The 23,885-nt window shown below is 39.2% G+C and overlaps 1 protein-coding gene across 1 annotated transcript; it reads right to left on the reverse strand.

Moving 5' to 3' along the window:
* Nucleotides 1-524: 524 nt before the first annotated feature.
* On the reverse strand, nt 525-23,391 carry SEC24A (SEC24 homolog A, COPII coat complex component). Its single transcript, XM_026045225.1, has 23 exons — nt 23,319-23,391; nt 17,902-18,408; nt 16,095-16,277; nt 15,665-15,742; nt 15,213-15,376; nt 14,454-14,626; nt 13,087-13,189; nt 12,624-12,750; nt 12,188-12,297; nt 11,668-11,780; nt 10,504-10,622; nt 9,816-9,871; nt 9,330-9,536; nt 8,917-9,037; nt 8,161-8,319; nt 7,694-7,867; nt 7,107-7,217; nt 6,520-6,695; nt 5,290-5,427; nt 4,543-4,647; nt 4,333-4,425; nt 3,644-3,747; nt 525-3,240 (listed from the first exon to the last, which is right to left on the reverse strand). Exons 1-23 carry the CDS (start codon nt 23,389-23,391, stop codon nt 3,126-3,128), a joined length of 3,309 nt encoding a protein of 1,102 aa, XP_025901010.1. The 3' UTR covers nt 525-3,125.
* Between the last annotated feature and the right edge of the window lie 494 nt (nt 23,392-23,885).

Below are 23,885 nucleotides of genomic sequence, written 5' to 3' on the forward strand. Positions count from 1 at the left end.
CAAAAAGAAAGTTTGGATCAACTAGAACCGCTTTCCCTGAAGCTTCCTCTCAGTTTGTATCATCTAAATACCAAGTTTTAGCTAAAAGAAATTTGTCACTTTGTCATACATACTGTTTATCTTGATGATCAAATACAGGATCCTCTTTTTATTCGGAAGAAAGGACTGATGGACTTCCATGAGTTCTTTCAATTAATTTTATTGAGTAGCCAAATTTGATAAATTAGCACAGATAAAATAAGCATTTGCATGTGTTACAAATGACTTTTTACAGGAATAAAACAGTGAAAATTACAAACTGTAAAAAGGAGGACAAGTAAATCCTGTCTCAGATTCAGAAGGGGGAAATTTATAACTTCATACTGAAGATCAAATGTCCGAGTTCAGAAAACAAAGATTTAATATTACAATATTATACACTACTTTACAAAATTAAATTTACTATAAGGATTACATCCATAATAGTAAACAGAACCTTAAAATCACATTTAATGGTCCCTTATATAACAGCCATTCTGCATCTTTGATTAAATTCTGATAAGAAGTTAATTCTAAATAAAAGAAATGTGAAAGTGTGAATCATTTTAGTTATTGCAAAACAGTCTATATGACTCAGACTCAAATATATTAAATTAAAAAAGATAATGACAGCAAAGTAAAATGGATGGTAACAGTGTCAGTTGAATGTTAATGCGTCAAATATAGATATATTTAAAAAGTCTTCAACTAGAAAAATAGAGCACATTTGCAGTGGTAGAGTTGCTGTACCAAGATCGACGCATCAGAGCAACTCTCGCCAGGTTTTGCAGTTCATTTTCCGTATCCTCATTTTTTCAGTTGTTGGTTAAAAAAGGACACATCATAGATAGTTCACACATTTGTCTGTCTTGTGCTGCCCTTACAGCAACACCAGTGAAACTCTCAGGCTTTTCCCACCACAAATGAATGTACTAGCCAAGTTTGATACAGAATTTTGTCCAAGGTGAAGGGTTTTATTCCAAGATAGTTTCTCTGATTCTTGCTCTGCAAATTAGGGACCCTAATTCAAAGCCGTCAATTGCCAGACAGACTGACATCCACAGCCACTCRGCTGGTGTACCAAAAGCAATGAAGCCACCTCCGACTTCTTTTAAAAAAATATTTTAAGGAATATAATAGTAAAATATAGTGATGGCAAGAAACAGACACTGAGTGGGCTGTTAGACACAAGAATGGTTTCTAGTGTCTAAGTGMTAACATGCCTCAAAAGCGTAAGCGATAACCTATGCAAGTGCATAGTTTTCCTTTATGATATAGATGAAGAGGCCCTTCCCATTGGAAAAGACTACACTGTCAAACTTAAAATTTCTGCACTTCAACTAGAAAATGTGCAATTCTCTGAAAAGCCATCCAAGTGCACTCCACTTGGCAGGGAGACAGCAGCCAGAGGGGCTTGSATTGCCTCTAGAACAGCCTTTTTGTGCCTTTCTAGACACYGTTCTGAACATGAGCATCTTGTRCCCCAAGCTGCTTCTCCAAACACTTCTCCCCTCAGGTAAGGCAACTGCTGACAACACRCACAGCTGGAGCCCCAAGCCACAGCAAATAACGGCACTCTCAGGTCCTGCGTCTGAGATGCTCATACCACAAAACCTGCACGAGTTACCTAGCCTACTTAYAGTACATACTTGCCCACTTATTTATAAATATCTGCCTGTTAGTTACTTATCTCCGAAAGATTTTGCAAGACCTATAATTAATCTCATCACCATTAAGCTAAAAGCAAAACATGATTTTTCTGTATGAAGCTCTTCCACAGGCGTACAGATACAATAACTTAAAGTACTCTTTATGTTGCTAGCCATCAATGACAGCTTTATTTCCAAAATGGAATTATCAATACACTCTTATAAAATGCTCTAAATATTTTTGCACAAAAAAAAAAAAATTCACTTAAGCCCAATGTCCACTTCAGTCTTAGCACTGGCAGGGATCTGAGAGTACATTTAAAGCTTTTATCTGGTGCATACTGGCTCTGGACCTAGGCTCACTACAGCTACAGGGGAAAAAAAAGGGGATTTTGGAGAACTTTAAGTGTGCCTCCAACTAGAAGCAGTCCTCCAAATACAACATGATATTTCTCTCTAGAAAAATAATTCATTTTCCAATTTTTTTGTGTCAAGTATTCAATGTTGTTTAAAAGCATTAAGTGCTGTCAGATGAACTCATTTCATAAGCACAGCAAGTTTTTAGGGCTTAACATTCAGTTAATGTAAAGAAGGGCCAAAAGTCTACCGACTAAAAAGAATAAAAAAATCTGGGATGCCCTTCCTTGTCCTCCCACACCATTTGCAAACTGAAATTATCACTCCAATCATTTTACTGAGGAAAAATAGAGCTTGCTATCCATTTACATCAACTTTTGCTGCTGACTTGGCTACTCACTTTTAAAATACATCCCATATAGAGTCTGCTCCCCCTAACCCCCACTTTCAACTGCAATACTGATGTGTTTAAAAGTCCAACAAATTCAGTCATCTTATCCGGTTTAAGCTTACCTTTAATCCTATTAGTCATAATCCATTCCAAACTCTGGATTTTAAGTTTCATAAAGCATTTGTTCCTTTCACAATGAACAGTTGTTTCATTGCTACTTTAAGCACTTCAAGTTGAACATTARGATGCTCTGACTCTAATCACTGGATGCACTGAATAAAGATTTTTCCCTGCAAACCATAATCAGTATTGTGAGGTTTTTATATCTAGCAGCAAAAAGAAAAAAAAGCAAAGAGTTACAGAAATATACATTTTGAACAACAAAACTCTTTATTTTACAAAATGTATTTTACCTTTGCAATATTGCCTTTGTAAATGTACTTCATGCTGCAACTACTTACAGTAAAAACATAATTTGCAGCAAATTAAAGGTGCTCAACCAGTTCCAATATTTTGATTTTAAGGTACAATATTACATAGTTGCACATTTGATTTTCAGATGTGGTCCTTTATTTGCTTTAGTTCGTTGAAATCACAGTGAGATCTTCTCATCAACTGCCTCAGGCCACAGACTGAATGAAGATATTACAAGCACAAGTGTTCTTTACCACGAAATCTTTTCTTAAGCAAGTGAGCCAAAGGTTAGCATTTCACTTATTCACTTGCTGCTGTATATGCAGGAGGAACTCATAGTATGATAAGGCTGATTCTGTTCTGTCTTCAATCATATTTTGCAGGAAACTTGATTTCAATGGACTCTCATCCCTTCAAAATGAAAATAAGTGATTTAACAAAACAAATATTCACCAAAATTTATCATGCAATGCACTTACAGGTCAGTTGCAAGATGCTTCAAAAGCAGCTTGAGGACATAGAAAGAGAATCTCAGCTCTTGTGATCAATCCCAAGCAATAGCCACTGGTATTTTTTCACTTAACCAATGTTTGCTAAATACTGCTCTGAGATATCTGGGATTTTCGCAGATCAAGACTAATGGGACCTACTGATGACAAGTCATATCTGCTGCTAAACTTTAGGCACAACATGCAGCGGTGTTAAAACTYGTCTGAAGAGAGTACAGTGTAATATATAATCCCCAAATATGCCTTCTAAGAGGTCCCTGAAGAAGCACACGAGCAGTTATAAAAGGGAACAGCCCAACACTTACTTTACTATATACAGTATAGGAAAGAAGGGTCTCTGTTCTCTMAGCCAAGCGATGAAAGTCGTTGTTCTGATGGATTCTGCAGTTTCAAGTTCTGGGAGATGTGTCTAAGACGCAAAGTGTATTATTAACACATACAAGAACTCTCCATCTCCCCTCTCCCCAGAGGAATAATAGATAGGACACTAAATATAAGTCAAGCTCTATCCTCATTGGGTATAAGGAAACCTCAGACAGATGAGCTCTGTGATGAATCAAATAGTTTTATTCCAGTTTCCTTCAGAAAGGCTTGAAACTATCCAATGCACTGAGCTAGTAGCAGCAACTGCCTCTCAGAATGGTGAGGACCAAGCTGTGGTAAATGCTTGTTTTATCATGAAACCAAAGGACTTTCCCATTGATCTACTGTGCTGCCTATCTCAAGTATTCCCAGGTTTCTCCTGAAAAAACTGAGAAAATTCATTAGAATTTTCAGCCCTGAGAAATTCATCATCAGCCTCCTAGTGCATTTTCACAGTAAGATCTACAGTAAAGTTCTGGCCAAGAGAGAAGCAAAAGAAACTAATTTGTTTCCTGAAGCTGGATTTATAATGAACTGTAACTACAGAGTCAATATTTGAATAGTGGTATTTTAGTTCAGATAAAAGATAATAGTCACTGTGCGACTGGTATATAACAAAGCAGGCACGTACCATATTTTGAGGAACTGAGCCATAGTTTGGAACTCCAAGGACTTGGCTGATAAAGTTCTGCCCACAGTTCTTTCCAACCCACAGGTACATGACCTGAAAGATATCCAATAACAACAACATTAAAATAATGCAAAACTGTAGCCTTCTATACAATTTGAGTTCTCAGAATCTGTCACAAATATATATAATTTTCACCACCATAAAACTTACAGAGCCAGCATCCATAAGATAAGCACCATCCCTACTCAGCTTTTCCACAGACAGTTGCAGAATGGGTGGCTGTGGTATAGTTTTATCATTTATGTTAAGAGCTCCCTAAAGGGGGAAAAAAAAAAAAGCACATTTCACACCTTACCAAATTTAAAGCCACAAAATACAAAAACAGATTGATTTTCCTTCAACTAGGTTCAAGTTATAATTCATTTATATACCCTACAGCATTATACATTTGAATTTTTTATTTAGAGGTGTACTGAAAGCATCAACTTTATCTTTGTTGATCACTTCTGTAGATATCATATATGATGCTCCAGTTTTAGAAGTTGAGACTTCCAAAATCATTCAGATTGCTCTGTTATCTTTCTTACATGAGTCACAAAACTACTTTGACATTTTAATATAAGGAAACTATACAAGGATAAAAAGGTAAAATCTCTAGTGAAACGTTGTCTTAAACTGCACGTGATTTATTGTGCAAGACAGTGACAGAGCAAAAGTGAAACAAAATTAAAAAAAAATACGCCCTCATCCACCATCACACTCTCACTCCAGAATCCACCAGTCCAATCCCAAAGAACAAAATGCCAAAGTGCTCCAGATGGGAAGATATAGACCAGCAATTCTTAGCTGCATAGCTTTAACATGGAAAACTTTCCTGAGGTTTTTAAACACAAATTTTCACGTCATGCATTGGTGGAACCGAAAGCAAACAAGTCCTGCAATAATATGAGAACTCACCTCATCTGAGAGGTTATCAACTCTGTACAGGTTGGGATGAGTCATAAGCATGAGGTAAACAAGGGGCTGGTTCTTAACTTGACACATGGTAAAAATGCGTTCATCTAAACGTGCACTTGTCCCAGCTTGGAATGCTTTCTGCAAATAATTGAGTGTTTCATCAGTTAAAAAAAAGTTTTAAACTGCATTCAAGAAACAGTTTARCTTAACACGCCCCTTATTGCTTATTTCCAATTTACTTATGTCAGAGTGCTGCCATAACTATTATTTCAAAATATAGTGCTTTACTGCTGCTATTTTACTTCTCCATGGCTGTCCTCAGCATGTTTCACATACTACTTGCATGCAAGTCTCATTATTCCCATTTCTGTTTCTGCAACCATCCATGACCCAGRCAAACTATTAATGCAGCAGTAATCTTTTCTAGTGAGATCACTATAGCTGAGATGAAAGCTTTTATAACAAACCTCAAATCCAGTTCTTCATTAAAGAACAAATGTTACAAGGCTTTGCCATTGGCTTAAGTGTGTTGAACCTTACAGGACTTGCAATAATCTGCAAATCCAGATCCCAAACTTGTTGCAACTGAAAAATTCTGAGCTATAACTGAAAGAGCCCCACCTCTGCCTGGATCAAACGCTTACAGGGTCATTTATCCTCTTGCTCTTACACAGGCTTCTAAACTAAATCATTCACCACCGCAATATTCTTTAATATACTCACTATCCCAATCTGATTCCTTTTGCAGGCAAGAACAGAAGCCCTTTTCATTACTCCGATATATTTGCTTCAAAAAATTCTCCAAGTCCCTTCCTTTTTCATCAAATGACAAACCCATATAGCGACTGTTCACTTCTGTCTGTCAACAACATATATAATATCCACTTGGGCCTAATACAATTAGATAGGCTTTGTTCTACACRGGCCTTTCAGTTACCAAATTCAGAGAGAGCAGAAAAAGAGTTGTTATCTCCCAAGAACTCTGCTTATGAAAAGAGAACCAGTCTCAAGTTGGTGAAAAATTTCAATATCCTAGTACCAAACAGCAAGAAGGTTTTTGTTTTGTTTAAATTAATCCAAATCAAGCAACTTCTCTTTCTGCATTTTAGTAAGACTCAGAATTGAGATGACAGATGCTATTCCATGCCTCAAAGCAGTACAATTTTACTTCTCACTGACATGTGAAGCACAATCAATCCTCCTCTTGCGTGGCTTGCTTTTATTTCTCACCTGTTTTAAGAGAGCCAGCACATAAAGTGGAAAGAGCCGTAGTGAGCGGGGGGCCATGAGCCCAGGCTGCTGAATACTCAGGACTGAGGAACGATAGGCAGCTAAGGAGTCTATCACCGCGTTGACCAGGGCATCACGAGCATCACTCAAGCTAGCAGAAACTGATCGGTCCACAGCTAAAGGGAGAGAACGAAGCTTAAATAAGTGGCTTTTCTCTCTTTGGTCAGAATTCAGGCACATATGTATTTTTTTTCCTCATTTTAAGATGCGTAGAAGCACATGTTGGTAAGATGCTACATTACAGAACAAGTCAAGGTAAGTTATTTAGAAAAGCTATAGGCCCTGTTTGCTACAGTAGCCACAAAAGCATGGTGATGTACAAGATTAAGGTCATAAATCAAGTTTATTCTGGATCTAACACACAGCTAAGGCTGATATCTTACTTAAGAATCAAAAAGCCATGAAGTTCACAACTGAAGTCCTTTGTGACAAGGGGATTGTTCCTCCTGCTTCCCAGAGAGCTACTACTCCAAGCTTTGGGCATGCACCCRCAGAACCCTTCAACAACGAGCTCTTATCATGCTTACCCATGTTGGCCAAGAGCCCAGTGATAGCCTGTACATCTGCCCCCAGGTAAACATCACTCAGCGTTGCTACAACAGGCAAGCACATGGTGTGGACACGGATTCTTCTTTCGCCTATGAGTCAAGAAAACGGTCTTGTCAAACACCGCTTTCTTTTTATGGAGTGATTCAGGGAACATCACTGTACACTTCAATTGGAATTACTTCAGTAATTACTGAAGCATTGGAATTACTTCAGTAACTGAAACACRGATCAACTCACTAAACAAGCAAAAAAAAAAAAATCGAAATTTAATCTGATTTCATCAAACAAGTGGTGAACCCAAATGTTGACAGTAGCTGTTAATGAATTACTTTTGGGATTTTAGTTAAGCTTGCTCATTTGCAGACCACAGTAAGGTTCCCAAGAAACATATGGCTTGGGAGGAAGCAGTAACATCAACCACATGCAGTAAAACACCACAGATCTGATCTCGACCTTACATAGAAAATATTGATGTAATTATCACTGAACTGCAGCTTATGATCACACACAAAACACTCCTAAATTCCACACCATTATTTTAGCTAACCTTGCTTGCAAATCTTACCTTTGCTGGATGTATACAGCAGGGCTGACTGAAAAGAAACTACYTGCATGTCAGAAAGACTCTCTTCTACAGCCATTTGCACAGCATATCCTGCATCTGGATTTACATTAGGCAATGACAACAAGTCTGTAGATCGCACAAAGAAGTTCCCATGGAAGGTGTGAATGGAAAGACCTACAAGATAATAAAAAACACATTTCATTGTTTTATTGCTATGGTGTCTTTAGTTTCCATTTAACTACTTACACATCTACATTCACTGAATTCAAGAATATTAAGATTCTTCTCAATGAAATAAAGCATCTTCAAGGAAAGAAATATCCCAAAAAAACAACTAAAGGATCCACAAAGGTTTGATTCTTCCTGCGGAGTTTTAATACTTCTAACACTTATCTTCTAACCATTTAAGCATATGTAAAGTCAAAATACCAATGAAGTATTTTCAAACAACAAGAAAGTGGTCAAACCTTTGGTGCATCTTATCCTCATGACAGCCTCAAAACCAATCTTTCTGGTCAAATATCGTTTTAGCTCCTTCTGTAATTTCTCCACCTGGACAGGATTGTGTTTATGGTGATATGACTGGTAGTAATAGACACTACCTGCAGAATACCTTGATATGCAGCCTGAAACAGAAACAATATACAGTGGCAGAGACAGACAGTTGCTGCTGTGGTCTTTAAAGAACCCAGTTTTATCAACTGAATCTAATATTCCCTGTAAGCTCTCTTCACACCTGCAAATACCTCTGTTACATAGGCCTGCATACAGAAACATAGATGTAATACAGCTGTATATACAAATACATTTGTAGCTTATCAGGTGCAAAACATTTTTTCCATTAGTCTGAAGAAAGGTGTTATGCCAATGCCACTCAAAAGTTTACTTAAACTGAGAGAAAAATAACTAAAATACTATTGACAATTACTCTAAAGATAGTCACACTGATGGTTAAAATACAGGGAAAAAAAGTATTTCCAGAAGCTTATACCATGGTCACAAGGATCTCCTGACTCACTGAATAGGGGAAAATATGAAAATAGTTATGCTAAATCAGGAAAAACTTAAAGACTGCATTCTGTTCACAGTGCTTCTGCTCACTAAGGATGATTTCACAACTTGGCATACTACATTTATTCAAATCAGGTTCCTGTGTTAATATAGGCTCTATGTATTTGTCAAATGTAAAAGCTACTAACTACAAAAATCTTTATATGACTTACCTAAAGAAGCCAAGTCAGAATACTGCCCACTAAGAAGAAACAAATCCACTGCAACCTGCTGCCCGGAGCAGTCCAGGGCTAACTTCTTGTAAAAATCAGTTGATGGGGTCAGATGTATGTCCTGTTAACACAAAGGAGAGGCAAATCTAAACAGATTAAAACATTAACTGCCCATTTTCAGAGACAGAAAGAATTGATTCGGCCTCCCTGATTTCAGTGATAACATCTCCCCAAAAAATCATTATTCTGAACTTATAGTTTGGTTTTTTTTTTTTTCCAGTCTTTCTACTTTATAACAAAAGAACATTAGCTCAACAAGATAACCACTATATGCACTTAAAACAAGCAATTCCTGAGCCACATACACACATCTGCAACAGGGTAGCCACTTCTCAAACAAGTTCTTTTCTAACCTTKGCATTTGATCTTTGGTTTGGCTCTTCTCGTGATTTTAGCGCTCCCATTCCCAGAGATGGGAGTTGGGTCTGGAAGACAGAGATTCTACCACCAGTTGGAGACATGAGTTTAAAAGCAGCCTGTAAGGCAGGCCCGAGAGCACTCTGCGTTTCCAGGGACTTGGTAAACATCTGTGGCAGGGTCTTCAGCAGATCTTGAATTAGCTACAATTAAAAACACAACATTGAGTCAAAATCAGAAGTCTTCCTCTTTATAGAGCTGATTGCGGAACATACAAACAGATGCCCTTGCTAAATCCTTGCTAAAGTCAATATTTACCAGTCTGAAACAAAACAAAATTGTTTTAAAGTCAAATACAAAAAAAGGACATTTATTTCTTGCAAACTGGGTATTTTTGACAGAAGTATTAAAGACCATTAAGTCATCCACAAATTACCTAGCATACTGTATGAATATCGTATGTTATKGAAGACAGTTCTTACCTCTCTGTTTTCATTTAAATTTACTAGTAAGTTTTCTGGCATTGGTATAAACACATCTGGAAGAACAAAAATGTTTAAATTATCTTAAATAAAAAAAAAATCATATCAGACTTTCCCCAATTTTATTTGCTGAAAGCCATCCCTACTGGCATCCCCCCACAAATCATGTGTTCACCCCTTCAARCAGATTATATGGAGTGCTTGGGTTTTCTTCCCCCTCTCATCCTAACCACAGCTGTGGCTAGAAAACTATCTTAGAATAAAAATCAAAATGTTAATAAAGTACTTAAAGACATAGGGAAGACCTTACCAAATTCATTCTACCTTGGCCTGATATTATATAGGGAAAGGTGACTTGAAACCAGTGACAGAAGAATAAGCAATTTACTGAACATGAATACTCTAATTCACATTAAAAAAAGTTTAGATAACTATAAATTAAAGTCAGGAAGGCTGATGTCATGTTTCAAGTCACAACTATCACATGCATGAAAGTTTTGGGATTCTTTTTTTAAGCCTTGCTCATCTTGCAGTGGCTCTAGGAAAAATCCCAAATATAGGCTACAGCTAAAGCCATTACTAGTAAGACTAGTGACATGATCAACAAACTTCCAGTATACATTTTTTAAATGGTGTCAAAATCATTAGCTGTTAATAGATGTTAAACACAAAAGTCATTTCTGCATACCTTCAATATCTGAAACTATGAGCATCTGAGGCTGCGAGAGACCTTCCTGCAGACTGTAGAAATGGATTGTGCTGTCAAATGTTATGAAGCCTATTTTTGTTCTAGTGTTCCCAGGAAGCCTAAAAATCAGACATATGGTGTTCAGCAAGATGAAATTTCATTTCTGCAGACTTTTTCTAAGCAAAAAAATCCACCGCACCTGTCCAAATTTGTTAGCATGTAGCTMGATTAACAGTTATATTTTTTGCAACAGCTTGACTAAGTAATTTTGGAGAGGAAAAAAAACAAATAGAGCTCATATTAGAATTACCTAGTGGAAGTGCAAAAATATTTTCTAAAGAAGGATAGGAAGAAATGGACTAATAATATTTAGAAAGAACAAAATGTCTCCAGACCAGCAACATATGTTTGCAATTTTTAAGGTTTTTTCTTTTAAATGAAAATCTTATCCTACAACATGACTCTGTAGAGAAGATTTAGCTAGAAATATATTACAAGACAGCTACGCAAAGCTCTGAAGAAAAAAGATGCTCCACTGAAAAATGCTTTATACTACTTAGTCCTGAACGGCTAAGACTTAATTAAAAGTCCCACTAGAAGTCCARTTTAACATCCTCTTCAGAAATGGCTGAGGAACGTGAGAATCCCACAGCAAGAATTTGAAATAACTTTTAGCTATCTTTAAAAAAAAAGTCAAGTAGAAAGTTAGACACAGCTCTACTGGATATAGACCTCTCAAGATTTACACAACCCCAACAAAGAAAGAAAAAAATCTACAACAGATCAAGTAGCATTTATACTTTCACTTAGCATTTATGTAAAGTAAGTTAGATAAGTATTTACTGAAAAGAACACATCTAAATGTCACCTTTAAAAAAAACCCGAGGTCAAAAGACTTCATAAATATGACGTTTTTCMGGTACATGGAAACCTGGCAGAGAAGAGCCAGACTGGAAAACTTGACTTAAAATTAGCATTTCTTCGTTCACATGCGATGGGGAAAAAGATTACAGCTGAAGGCCGTGTTTCTATGCAATATTGGTCATTGACAGCTATCATTACGGAAATTTTTCTTCTAGACAGGAAGCAGTGGCACATTAAAATCTAACATGAACTTCCTGAAGAAAAMGGAAAATAGAGGAGATGCTAAGAAAAAATACTTACAAGTCAAGATTGTCTAATAATGTCTGGCAAACTGTATTCAAGTATCCTGTCTCTATTGCATTATGAGAGACATCAAACACAAAGAGGTACACAGGTGGCTGAGGTGGACGCAGCTGAGAAAAGACAAAATTTCTATTATTTTCAAAGCAATATTTAGTAGATTGGGTTTATTCATTCTACTAAAATTAAATTGTGTTTGGTAGAACAACATGCAGATGACAGATACGTTAAAACTTTTTAAAGTATCTGTCTTCTCAGATAATTCTAGAAGTTTGACTTGCTTCCCAAAGACCTACAAATATCTRTGTATTCTAAGTGTGGAAAGACTTTGAAGTTATATTGGTTTAGGAATGAAAAATTCTCATCTAAAAATCTTCCCAAGACTTCTCAGATACAGTCTTTGAGGCAGCAACTGCTGTACTGGACTGGAAAGCATCCTCAATAATACTTTGTTTTCTCCTGCCTTGCCTCCAGAAATAAAGCAAAATAAAAGAGTGATGGAGAGCAAGTAAAATCTTACCATGTATTCAGACGGAGCCATAAACTCAATAGTAGCATTCTGAACTTCAGGTCTTTTATGAGGTTCTCCATAAGCTCTTGTCACAGGATTATACATGAATTCCTCAGGAACTATGTAGATAAGYGTAGATGAGTATTACTACTTCACACTAGCATTGGCTGTGCTGAATTTTGAAACAAATGCATCAAGTGTTTTGYGTCTGTTGAATAATACTTCTTACAGAACAATATCAGGTAGGGCAGCAGCTTYGTACCTAGCACTAGTAATGACTCCTCACTAGGAGTCATTAGGGACTGCTGCCTCCATGGGAAATATTCTACATATAACAGCCCCGTCACAACCAACCATCTCTAACAGTATTACAGGATGAAAAGCCMGGGTTAAAAAGGTTAACCTTAACATACTGATTTAAGCCATTAAGTATATTTAAGCTTACCATCGTTCACTCTATAGCACAAATTGCATTTCCATCTCCTTTGGTCTAGGAAGCTGACAAAAGGGTTAATGTACGTCCGGCAGGAACGGCATCTCACTATAGTGCTTGAAGTGACCACTGGCAATTGCTGGAAAACAAGTTTCCAATTTAAAAMTGTAAACTCAGGATAATTATTTAACTATGATAACACTATTTACACTCTGCTTCCTGGTCACCTAGTGGAAGGACACTTGTTCAGAAGGAAGCATTAATGCAGATTTATTTCTCTATCCACATGGCATCTTTACAATCAAAAGATMAGAGCTGAGCTCTAATCGATTTGATTCCAAATATTTCTTTTTCAAGACACTTGATTTTGTATTTAAGACAGATCTCTACTTCCAATTCTGAACAGCAACAAAAAACTAACCCTCCCCTGCCCCAGCATATTTCAGCATTTACATTGTTCAATAGTTTGCCATACCGATAAGTCTTTGAAAGGATGAAGCAGGAGTCCCAAAGGAAGCTTGGCTTTATTCAGTAAGGCCTGAGTTTGAGGAATGTTAGTCAGGGTACAGCGGAACAACCTACATGGAGGACAAAAGGTAATTTTCAGAGGCTTTCAGGTAATAAAATAGTGATTTCAATAGTACCCAGCATCCTTGTTATTTTTACAGCTGCTGACAGCAGATTTCCATTTCCCAGATAAAATATCTTCTCCAGATCTGTCAGATCACTGATTCAGCCCAAACACGACCCACATTACAAACTTTGGCTATGCTACTTTATACCCAGGCTGTTTATGCAAATATGAGTCAGCTAAGTCAAAATTAAGCCTGAAAGTGCTCAAAATTGTATCAAATGTTTATATGCTAACTTTTGTCTTGAAAAACCATTCTCAGATGGCCCTATATGCCAGTTTGAACCTTCAAAGTTTACAAAGTTGTTTTAAAGTTACCAGGAAATTAAAATTCTAAACAATTCTACAGCCAACTTCACAAAGACACTCTTGCGAGGCAGTTACAAATAGGTACAACACATGAAATATTTTTCCTTTTTTTCCAGGTATACAATTTTCTGGGAGACAGGTTTAGAAAAAAAAAATACTTAGCAGTTAAGAACCCTAACAGGACCATTATAGGATCCTTTCAGAACCGAAGACAGAGTTGCTTGAAAGCACAGGTCTTAATCTAAAATGGAATTAACAGGTAATTTAAATTTAGGTATGTGCAGTATCTAAAGGAATAATAGCAGCAGTTCAGCTAACTGCCTCAATCTTGGCTCCAGAGAAGGGATCATTACTGAGAGAGCTTCTACTGACAGTTTTGTAAGGAGCAATAAGGCACTTAACTGATGGAATTATCTAATTAACCCCCTAAAAAGCTATTTTTAGTGTTTTTTACTTCTGATAAAAAGCAGAGGCAAGCAGAGAGAAATGCTTTCGAAAGATTTGCMGTAGAACATGGCTGGTTAATTAATTTTATGATACACAAGTAATYGTCTCCTTTTTACAATCTCTTAATGTCTTAAAATATTTCATGGAAGATTTTTCTAAAGGGTWAGTATGAAGCTTGCTGTCTTCCTTAAGAAAGAAGGAAGCTTTTCACAAAAAACAGCTAKAGCTATGTAATATCACAAAAATATGCTTTCTCAAGTCTCCTCATTTCAAAATTTAAAATATTTACAATATTAACCATCTTTATTTTAAGAGAGCAAAACCAATGTTCAAAGTGTTCTACTCCCACAAAATTCCGAAAGGGTTTTGTGAAGAACTATGTTTATGATTAGGAACCTATACTTTTGGGTGTTCCCTCCTCTCCCGYATGAACTGTAACAGATGAACAGCCTTACTCAGGATTGCAATTCAGCTTCTGGATGTCTTCATGCAAGTTTGGCACAGGAGCCTGCAAGATGGTTGTAGGAAGAATATTTCTTTCTTGCAGAAGATTCACAGGTCTTAATCCTTCTTGCTGCAGACTCAGSGTGCCCATAGATGCAGTTAAGTGATTAGGGCCTAAAGGAGGCTAAGTCAAATTTTCAGAAGTTAATATTGATTTGGATGAAATTCATAATTCCTTCAAAAAAGCAAGTAGATATTTCCCTTTTTTGTATTGTTATTGTATTGTAAGAGCATAATTATAAATACTTCTTGCTACATAAACTTGGACTTAGGTTTGCAATATAATGGAGGTAAATATCAGCATATATTTGCTCTAAAACCCTTCAAACACAAATATGCTTCTCAGTTTGCCTTGGAAGTTCAGGAGGRAAAAAAAGCAAAGAAAACCATTTCAGTTAACAACAACAGTAACCTGAGGAAAGAAAAATGTGTTCAAAGCAGCTGGAAGTTTTTAAGAAYAGAAATATTCTGCAGAGAGAATATTTCACAAATAGATGGTGAAAAGGCTTTCCAAATTGTTACCAAAGTAATAACGGAAGCATTAACTTCTGGTCCCATCTACGGTTCTTAAACAAATGAGGCACCAAACAGCAAACCCTACAAGCCTGATGCAGATTTCCACAGTTTTCTTKAGCCCAGGGCAGCAGCTTGCCTTAGGAGGCTGGTGTGAGGTACTGGAGTAGTAAGAGACTAAACCAGAAAGACTTTACCTGGTGGAAAGGTTTTGATCCATCTGGGTATTGTAGAGCAGGTGCTTGCAAACCTGGTGCTCCAGGTGAAGTATTTTGGTAGCCTGGTGGCAGGTTTGGATACGAATATCCGACATTTCTACCCATGTTAACATTTGGGGTGGCAGGAGATGGATGTGTGGTTGCTAGAGGTAGAGAAGACATATTTCAAATAAATTCCTGAAAAATTGCAGCTTGATCAATGCTGTTGACATAGTGGGAGAGGTTTTTTTTATTATTATTAAAGTGTAAACAATTGACTAGTGGAATCAATTTTGCAGAAATCTTGATAATGTGTCAAATTCTACATTCATTTTCAAGACAGAAATTGAACAGACTATGTACATTCGTATGTAAATATTTAAACCTCTATCTTTGTCAAAACTGTTAAAAAAGGTATGTAATGGTAAAATTATTTAATCCTGAAACGTTACCCATGAGGCCACCGCCTTCTATTGCATCATAGCTATTTTGGACCACAGACCCATCACTGGCAGTAGATGCAGCATCACCTATAAAGAAAAGACCCCCAGTTAAACTTTTCCCAAGTCAGTAATAAGGCACAATAGGGCAATAAGGAGCATTTCAAGTTTCTGGGTGAATATGAGGTTATCACAGTTTAGATTTTTTAGATTGGAACAGGCTGCCCAAAGAGGTTGTGGAGTCTCCTTCTCTGGAGATCTTCAAACCCCACCTGGAAGTCACCCTGTGCCACACGCTCCAGGACTAGATGATCTCTAGAGGTCCCCTCCAACCTCAACCATTCTGTGATTTTGTGAAAATTTCTCAATACCCTTTCAGAACAATGAGTAAGAAGAGATGGTGACCAAGAAAGAAGAGTTGGTGAGCAAACATGTTGCTTACCTTCTCTATTTGCAGTTGAATTTAGCAGAGACTGTGGTACAGAGCTACTAGGTGGTGGTGCTGCTGCTGCTGTCAGTGTTGATGGCCTAATCAAAGGAGGACCCGCAACTGGAGGGGGTCCTAAAGGTGGCCTTGGAAGGTGGAGTGGAGGTAAAGGCTGAGTCACAGGTGGGGGTGCAGATGCTGTGAAAAGATTCATTTTTAGAATGAGTTTAACCAAACTGAAAAGGTCACAAAATCTTTTTTAAACAAGAGACAGACTGTACTGTAAATATTTCTCATATTCCATGAGATAAACAGCATGAGATACAGTGCAAAAGGTTTACAACTTCAGGGTGTTTCCGACATTCCCAGCTCACTAGGCCCTGGAGCTTTTATCCATGATCTCTTGCAGTTGTGTGGTGACTGTTGGCAAGAACTGAGAGGCACAAAACAACCTGATTTCAATTACAGTCTGGACTTCATGAAATGATAATATAGTTCACTACACTGTCCAGTGTGTATCTGTAAGAGCTGAAACAAATTCCTCCTGAGGGAATATTCATCCTCCATTTTCAAAACTTGATGCAAAATAACAACGCATAGATTCTACCGCTACTTAAACTACACAGGCAAGAAGAGAAAATAAAAGATTTCATATGTGAAAACCACCAGCAACAAGTAGTTAGTATAAACCTATTATGCAAGTGTGAGGTGCTTTCCTTTAAAATATTTTACACTACAAATCAAAAAACACGGGAAGTTTATCACTTTATTATGAAGTTCTAACTTGTTACTTTTTGCAGAAAGCCCTGAACGGGAGAAGAAAAAGCTACCTCTTTTTCTCTAGGACCTTCTCAAGTTGAGACATTTAGAAACTCTATAGCTTTTCTCCATCTAGAGTATTGCCAAACCCCTGACATACCTTTGCCCCTGGTGAAACTGATTGATCAAAATGTTGGATACTGCAAAACAAATTGGCAATTGCTATATGCAAGCAACACCATAACAGAACTTGGAAGAGATCCTGTTTCTCCAAGAAGCTGTTCAAATTTAAGAATTTTCCTGTTTCATTCACTCTTTTTCCCTATACCACTTAATGAAATTTATCACCATTGCTTATTTCAATAAGCTGTTTTAAAACAAGTCCCATTAATGAGTTTAAGATAGTTTGAAAATCGTGACATTATTAGCTGGAAATATAACAAGATATCAACATCAAGAAAGATGTCTAGTATCAAGTCAGAATCATTCCACAAGAAAAAATATTTGCTTTAACATTTAAAATATTTCTGTAGGCAACTGCTATGACCATTCTCAGAGGGAAAGAGGCAGAGAAACCCTGTAACAGCAACTGTTTGGTAAAGAGAAACTGGAGAACAAGTTTGTTATCACAATATTCACAGGTTACATAAAAGAGCTGTTAGTGCTGTCAGAGCTTTTAGCCATTGCCTACACCAGCACAAAAGAGAACATAGACTATGGAGGTGATAATTCTGTGCATTTCACACTTTGAGAATACTTTCTGAAAAAAATACACACACCCAGCCTCCCAAACAACAAGACATCATTCGGGAATTGTCTGCTTCAGCCACCAACATGAACTCAAATGCCTGAACTATACACAAAATTTTCATTTCAAACCCTAAGAAGTCACCCCCACTGTATGTGATGTGCGTTTTCTCAGAGTATCTGTTTTGACAATCCGGTTCTACACACAAATAGCTACTGCAGAGTAAACTCTGTATAACCTTTTTAAAGCAGAAACAGAGAAATGGTCATTAGGAGACAGCTTAAAAACAAAACGTTCCTGAAGAGTCCTGGTTACCTGGCTTCATGTAGCTGTTCTGAAGCGGGGGACCTCCAGGAGAAGCAGCATATTGGTAACTCCCTGGAGGATTGGAGTTTCCTGGCAAGGATGACGGTGGGTGGATTGACGCTGTCCCTGCCACGTGGGCCAAGTGGCTCGTTTGAGACCCACCAGGATGACTCGCAGGGGCCTGGCCATAGGGCCAGCTGGAGAGCCCCGGGGGGGCAGCTCCGAAGCCACCAGCTGAGGATGCCGCTGAGTTTTGGGGCGCAGGAGGCAGCACTTGTGGGACAGACCCTGCCTGTTGCACTGGCGATCCCGACGGAGGTGCCACCCTGTTGAGAATCTGTCCAGGTCCTTGATAATTATTTAATTGAGAGGCAATCTGAGAGCTACTATAGTTATACTGTCCAGAAGATTGATGTGGAGGAACCTTGGCTGGCATCTGATGCGAATATGATCCTGGAGCTGATGGGTTATAGCCCTGGCCATCCGACGAATGCATCAGCTGATTCTGAACAGGACCTGGAAGATAAAAACCTTTAAAATGTCAGTGTTGTATGAGACTTATTTTCAGAAGAGATGTTCGAGAACCTCTCTCCCTAGGATTTTATTGGTCTCTAAGCCATATTTTTTTTTTTAATAATCCAGGTGCAAGTGATAGAGGTACCGCTAGAGAAGACATGAATTCCACAGTATTTTGCTATCAACACTTAGATCTTCGTACAGTTTTTTTTTTACCATTGCCTTGTGTAACACCGCAACTCACAAAGCATTCAGTGTTTGAGCATAATTCATGATCCTAGACAGAAATTCACACACTATATTACTTCTATCCCCAGAACAGGGAAAAGCGAGTTAACCAGAGGCTAACACTTTCCTACAGAACTGGCAGTAGTACAAAGTGGCAAACTGAAAGCAAAAGAATTTCTTCCTAACAATTTCGTTTCACTGAAGATTGACAATAACTTACAGGAAAGACACAAGCAGCCAGTATCTGCATAGGTCACCATGTTATTTCTCAAGTGACAAAATTAATCCATGAAACTTTCTGCTAGTTAATTTTAGTAAGAGAACTATTCATACAGATGCTACTCATGTAAAAAGCCAGTTGGTTAGGAATATGGAATGAAGGATAAAATATYGAGACAATTCACAAATTAGGAAGAAAAATATTGATAGCAAGACAGTATAAACTTTTCAATTGGAATCCTATTGACTGAGTGATGGCATTGTTAATCATGATTGCTTAAAGATCATTAAAACACTTTCTGAACTTGTATCACTTCTATTTATTTTAGCCAGTTGCATGACAGGTTTGCCTTTTTCTAACCTCTAAATGCAGTTTGAATGTTACAGACTTTTCAAATATGAATGTAAGTGTAAGAAAGTAACGATGATCCTCTTTTCAGTTTAGGCTTAAGATTTTGCTCTTTACAGCTTTATACTATACCAAATTTCCAAAATTTTTTTTTGAGTCTATAAAAAACAACTTATTTTCCATACCAGAGGCATCTGCAAGATTGAACACTATGTACAATTAAAAAAAAAAAAAAAAAAAAAGAAGAAGAAACTGCCAAGTGCTGAGCCAAGGTAGTACTGGTGATCTCTTATTTGCCTGGGTTATTTGTGCACAAAAAGTAAATATCAAGCTGTTCTCTATATATTAATCACAAATTGTAACCCACATTTCACCTACAATATCCAGTTATACTCCCCATCCTTACAATGCCGGTCATTAGTCTTAGTAATATATAACACCCTTAAAACAATGATGGCAAAACAAAAAGCTTGCAAAAACAAAAATTGTAGCAACTACTCATCTTGTAAAACTATCCTGCAGCACACAAACAGGATTTTTCAATGTGTTTTGGAGATGGATGGATAAATTTCACTTGCTAATTCTAATAAAACTCTAACATAACTGAGACTTATGTGATGAGACACATCCCAATTGCATTGCCATGTTTATTGGCACACTAACATTACATACAAAAGATATAAAAATACACTATTTTCCTAACTTTATTATTCATCCTACAGCACAACACTCTAGCCATGGCAGAAACTGGAGTATTTTCACTGCTCTTTTAAACACTACTTTCCCTGAAGACTGAGGACAAGGCAATGAAAGGGAGGTAAAGCCTGAAAACAAACGATCCGGTACTCTCTATGGCACCAACTCAAACCTAGCTCAACACAGTCTAACATTCCAAATTCCAACTCTCCTTTTCCTTTCCATGGTCCCAAGCACCACAGAAAGCTGCAGTAGCTCCTGCTCAGCTGCTGTTTTTCAGACATGCCTGCATGAATCTGCCAGCAAAACCAAAGCAGCAGCAGCAAGGGGTGCAGTGACCTTCACAGCTCCACAAAGGCTCCTCAGAACCTGCTGCTTGGCTGCTGGTGGCTGCTAGTCTTGACCCAACCTTTTTCCTGAGACCTCACAGAATCCTACAGGCTCTCCAGCTTCCTCCACATGCTGCTTGCTTCCTGCTCTGCGAAGCCCAGGAACCAACAAGGAGCCTGTGTGGGCTGAGGATCACCTGCACGACAGCAGAGCAGCTAAGGCTCAGCACGCTGCAGAGATGAGTTAGTGACACAGGAAACGGGGCCACCAGTTTCACAATGAAAGAAATTTAGAGAGGAACACAAGGTCACCCAATGTGGGTCCACAAGGTCATCCAATGTGTCTAAGAGATGAGGAAGGGCACTGGAATACCTAAGTGCCACTCACTGATTCTATGCAGAGGGTCAAAACGTTAGCTTGCAAGGCTGGATTCAAGATCTATTCCCAGACACACAGAATTTCAGTATGTTCCTCTCCAAGACAAATATTTTGCGTGTTGCATTCCCCAGTTGCAACCTCCTCAACCTTCAGGGAGATACAAAAGCAAATAACTTAAAAAGCTGATTTCTAACTGAACTACCAGTTGAGCTAAGCCTGACCCCTCATTTTCCAAGCACATGGAGAACCGACCAAGGGCAAACGTTCCTAGAGCATCTCATGACCTCGGAGTGAGGCTCCAAGGTATCACATGAGCCCACCAAAACAATTCTAGAAGATCCATTAACACTTAAAGAACGCTCACCAACTTAAWGCTGCTTCTTCACGTTCACACTTCAAATCTATTAACTGAAAAGCAAATTAGCATCAATATTCCATATTCACTTAAATGCACATTAATACTGAAAGATTAAAAAAAAAGAAAAAAAAAAAGGAAGCAGAGGAGAGTTGTTGCCCATCAATCCAACGCTCAGAACTAAAAATTTACAGGTCAACACACAGTGCAGCTATAATGATTTATAGGCAGTTACCTGCAAAAGTAAAGTRAAAAAAAAAAAAAGAGAAATAGAGCTGACAGCTACATAAGAATTTATATTCTGTGCACAGCTTCCTTAGTAGATGCACCACTCTACTATAACAATACTCCTAAAGTGTGTTCCTGGCTGGCTTTAAAATATGTTRTTTTTAATATAAAAGTCCAGGGTCACGTCACCTTCTCGACCTATGTTTCAAACAATACTAAGAACAGTCCTCACTTGAATAATCTAATTTATTGAAAGGCCAAACCAGAGCTCTAACACAGCGTAACAACTGCTTTAGCTTTATTACCTTTTGTTTGCATAACTTTCAATTTCAGTTCTTTAGTTTATACACCTGACTGCCTGACAGATTCAACAGATTTCCAGTATGTGATTATTCCAGTCTATATCAAAAATAGCAAATATAAAATKATGCCACTATTAGCAAACCAGCCCACTTTGACACTTCATTAGCTGCTATTCAATCTTTTTTTTTTTGTGCCTCTTTTGGACCATAAACTTATCAGAACAGAGGCTCTCTTCTCAGGCAGTATTTTATTGCTTCCCACATTGCTGCAACTGTGCAGTTGTTTGTAAAGTGCCATTTTCTAGACGAGGAATAGTAATAAGCTGCCTGCAAAGGGGGAGGGCAAAGACAAGTTCAACTATTTAATTACTCATGTCTAAAGCAGAGAATTCAAAAGATCTCATTATAACCGAATTGTTTATGATGCAGAGTAACCAYTGAAACAGAGAAGTATGTAATTAAGGAATGAAGTACAGGGGACACTCTCACTCTAACTATATATGTGCATATACGAAATTAGGAAATATTCCCCAGAGCATAAATTTTCAAAACAGAGTTTGATAGGGAGACAAGGCTCCTCTTGCATCACTTTCTGCCCAGCTGAAAAGGCCAAGGTAGCAAATCACCCAGTTTCACCTTCAAAACTTGTTTTTCTAAGTCCAAAACCCGTTCTGAAGGGGAGGGAGCCGCGGGGTTCCCAGATCAGAGCACCCCAACAAGRGCAAGTGGGTTTTACGCGACCGACAAGACACAGAGCAAGGAAAGGAGTGGCCAGGAGCTCCGGGAGATCCTCCCAGCGCGGCGGCTGCCACATGTACAGGCAGGTTCCAAAGGCCTGAGYGGGGTCAAGGGACAGCGTCTCCATCTGCAAGCCAATTCACCTAATCATTTTTACCTAATTAGCACAAATTGTGGGTTTTTCTGACGGCTGTTTTTGTCAGATGAGAGATATTTAAAGAGTGGCTTTCTGGGGTTTCTCTTTTTTTGGCATTAAGAGATCAACAGCAAAAAAAAAACCCCGTGTAAGGGTTATCTTACCCAACGAATAACTCTTTACATTTTCCCGGTAACAATGCTCAGCAGGGCGGCAAGTTTCCTACTCGTGGCGATTCCCGGGAAGCTGCGTTTTGGGAGCGTTAAGCTAAGGGCCCAAAAGCAGGGCAAACAAACAGCAGCCCAAAGGCGCTGCCCCTATCGGGAGCCACGTCCCTGGGCACGTATATAAATATATATATATATATATGTGTGTGTGTGTACACACGCGTATATACAGACAGGGATGTGTGTGTAAGTATATATATAGTAATGAGATTTCTGATTCCCAATACATATAAATATATATATAYACACTCACACACACATATACATATATATATATATGTTTAGTTTAAGGCCCACGCTCCCCTCACACATTGGGGAGCGCAACCACGGCCCCCCAAGGCCCACGACGCACACGAAGCTCCTGACACCCCTCGCTCCTCCACCCTTCTAATTGAGCGGCTAATTAAAAAAGCTAATTAACGCCGGAGAAAGAGAAAACACCCTTCGCGGTACCTACCGCAAACGAGAAAGAAAACATATATAGATATACACATATATATATATAGGAAATAAAGAAATAAACTTAAAAAGCGCTTCCTGGTGCCACGTGTGGCCTCGCAGGCGGCCCGGGGAGGGGAAGGACCCCCCGGTGCCGGGGGGGGGTCCGGGGTCCCGTTATCCCCCCGTGTCCCCTCAGGGCGCCCCGCCCCCCGTTCCCTCAGCGCGGGAGCCCCCCCCCCCGCGGTGCCCCCCACGCGCCGCCCCCCGCCCGGGCGGCCCTCACCGTTGCTGTAGGGCTGCTGCCCGGCGCCGTTCTGGCCGCGGAAGGCGGCGGGCGGCCGCGCGGGCTGGGCCATGGCGCGGGCTGGGCGGCTGCGGGCCCGGCCCTGGCTCCAGGCCCCGGCTCCGGCGGCGAGAGAAGGGAAGGAAGGGGCGGGAGAGGGGGGAGGAACTACCGCGCGGCGGAACTACCGGGCAGGCCGCGCAGGCGCACTCCGGACACGTGGCACTTCCGGGGCGGGGCGCGCTGCGGCACCGCGCCCCTTAAAGGGCCGTGGAGCGGCTGGCGGCCGTTTGTTTGTTTATTTATCCGTTCTTTTTCTGTTTGTTCTGAGGGAGGGCGGGAAACGCCTCGCTTGGGGGCAGAGCCGCGTCAGGGCGCCCGCAGCGACGGTACCGCCGCGCTTTTAGCTTTGGGGCTAATTCCAGCGGAAACGGCGCTTGGCCGGGGCCGCCCGCTGCGCGGGGCGGAAGGAGGCGGCAAGGCCCGGAAGGAAGCGGGAAGAGCCGAGAGGAGGCGGAAGCGGCCGGAGGGAGCCGGAAGCGGCGGGGCGGGGCAGCCGCGGGGCCG

Source organism: Nothoprocta perdicaria, unplaced genomic scaffold (assembly GCF_003342845.1).
Source record: "Nothoprocta perdicaria isolate Ctin4 unplaced genomic scaffold, notPer1 scaffold_107, whole genome shotgun sequence".
NCBI lineage: Eukaryota > Metazoa > Chordata > Aves > Tinamiformes > Tinamidae > Nothoprocta > Nothoprocta perdicaria.